The sequence below is a fragment of the Chinchilla lanigera genome, unplaced genomic scaffold, assembly GCF_000276665.1.
Source record: "Chinchilla lanigera isolate Chin_1 unplaced genomic scaffold, ChiLan1.0 scaffold00026, whole genome shotgun sequence".
NCBI classification, from domain to species: domain Eukaryota; kingdom Metazoa; phylum Chordata; class Mammalia; order Rodentia; family Chinchillidae; genus Chinchilla; species Chinchilla lanigera.
Genome location: NW_004955427.1, coordinates 21375778 through 21377356, shown reverse-complemented (window position 1 = coordinate 21377356; position 1579 = coordinate 21375778). Strand labels below are relative to the sequence as shown.

At 42.3% G+C, this 1579-nt stretch overlaps 1 protein-coding gene across 2 annotated transcripts in view; it reads right to left on the bottom strand.

Moving 5' to 3' along the window:
* Cd86 (CD86 molecule) overlaps positions 1–1537 on the bottom strand; it is a 60948-nt gene extending 59411 nt beyond the window's left edge. For both annotated transcript variants that reach the window (XM_013515236.1, XM_013515234.1), the window contains exon 1: positions 1418–1537. Coding sequence is in view for 1 of the 2 variants with exons in the window: in XM_013515234.1 (XP_013370688.1) it covers positions 1418–1431 (14 nt within the window). In the remaining variant the exon portion in view is untranslated. The remainder of the gene's footprint in view (positions 1–1417) is intronic.
* Positions 1538–1579: the final 42 nt, after the last annotated feature.

Below are 1579 nucleotides of genomic sequence, written 5' to 3'. Positions count from 1 at the left end.
CTGTGGCAGGGGGAGGACTCTTTATCTGGAAACAAAAGCAGCAAAGCTATTTCCCAAGCCAGCAAGTGCTTGGTTGGAGAGTTAGACTTTCAAAGAACAATACTAATGAGAAACCCTGGCTGACTCCAGTTGCTGCCTTGCAAAAGAAGAGCGGGTGTGGCTTCCTCCAGGAAGTTCCTGCCCTGGGAACTTGCCACAACAGGAAGGAATCTTATACTCAGAAAGGCAAACAAGGAAGATTTTAGGTCTACCCCCTATGAGCAGTGTGACCCTCAGTGAGTTATTCAACCTCTTTAGCTATTTGCAAAACATGGTGCTAGTATCTGTTGGAAAACCATTCTGAAGATTAAAATTCAGTGCAAATAACACTAGTAAAGTACACACAGCACATCATACACGTTCAATACACAAGAGATAATGGAATTACTCTACCTCTTTCCACTACCCCACCCTACTCAGAATCTCCCACAGCCTGTTTGTGACTCATTATCTAAGTTTTATATTTTCTCCTTACACAGTCATTCCTTGGTATTCATGGGGAATTGGCTCTCAGACTCTGTGAATACCCAAATCTTGGATGTTTAAGTCCCTTATATGAAATGGAATAGTATTTGCATATATCTGTGTATATTTTCCCATATGCTTTCCGTTATCACTAGAATACTTACAATACCTAATGAAATGTGAATGCTATGTAAATAGTGGTTACAATGTATTGTTTATAGTGACATGAAACAAAAAGATGCACATGGCCAGTACTGACACAACCATTGCAGGCCTCGCTACAGGTTTCACCTTGAGTTGGTTGAATTCACAGATGAGGAGCTCGGGGATACAAAGGAGCAACTGCACCCCCTCTTCTTACCTCTGTCCTTTCATCTTCTCTGATTGCTCTACCCTTAGGCCAAGCTGACCCTCAAATACTAAAACCTTTTCCTCCTGTCATATGTCAAATTTTGTGCAGGCATTTAAATATCTCCTCACTCCTAATTTAAAATCCAATGACCGTAAACATTCAATATTTGAACAGCAAGTTTACAAAGGCAAAACTAACCAGTTAAAAAAAAAAAAAAACAACCTGCCAATAAACTGATTTTGGCACCTCAAATAATTACCATCTTCTTGGGACAAAGATCTCTAGGATGAAATAAATAAATAAATAAGCAAATAAGAAAATAAACAAATAAGGCTCCTCACTCCAGGAGCGATGGAATCAATCTAGAGTGTGCGCTCCAAGAAGGGACTGACTGCCTGCTTCAGTTGAAGTTTCCCATTACAAATCCTTCTCTGCCACAGGAGTTCTGGCTTTTCAAAAGACTTGCATGCCCTGAATGTACATTAGGGTCCTCAACCTCAGCCTCCCACTGAGGTCCCATCCCATAACAGCCTTGCAAAAAGGTAAGAACCGATCACTCACCATCCTGGACCCATCTTGGTGGTGTCTGCCGCGCTGGGGAAGGAATCTGAATTAGCGCTGGAACGGAGACGAGCAGGGTGAGCCCTCTGTGTCGGACTTTCCTCTGCGATGATCGACAGGCTGTACACTTTCTTTAAGAAGAGCGGTTCCTCTTTTCGCTCC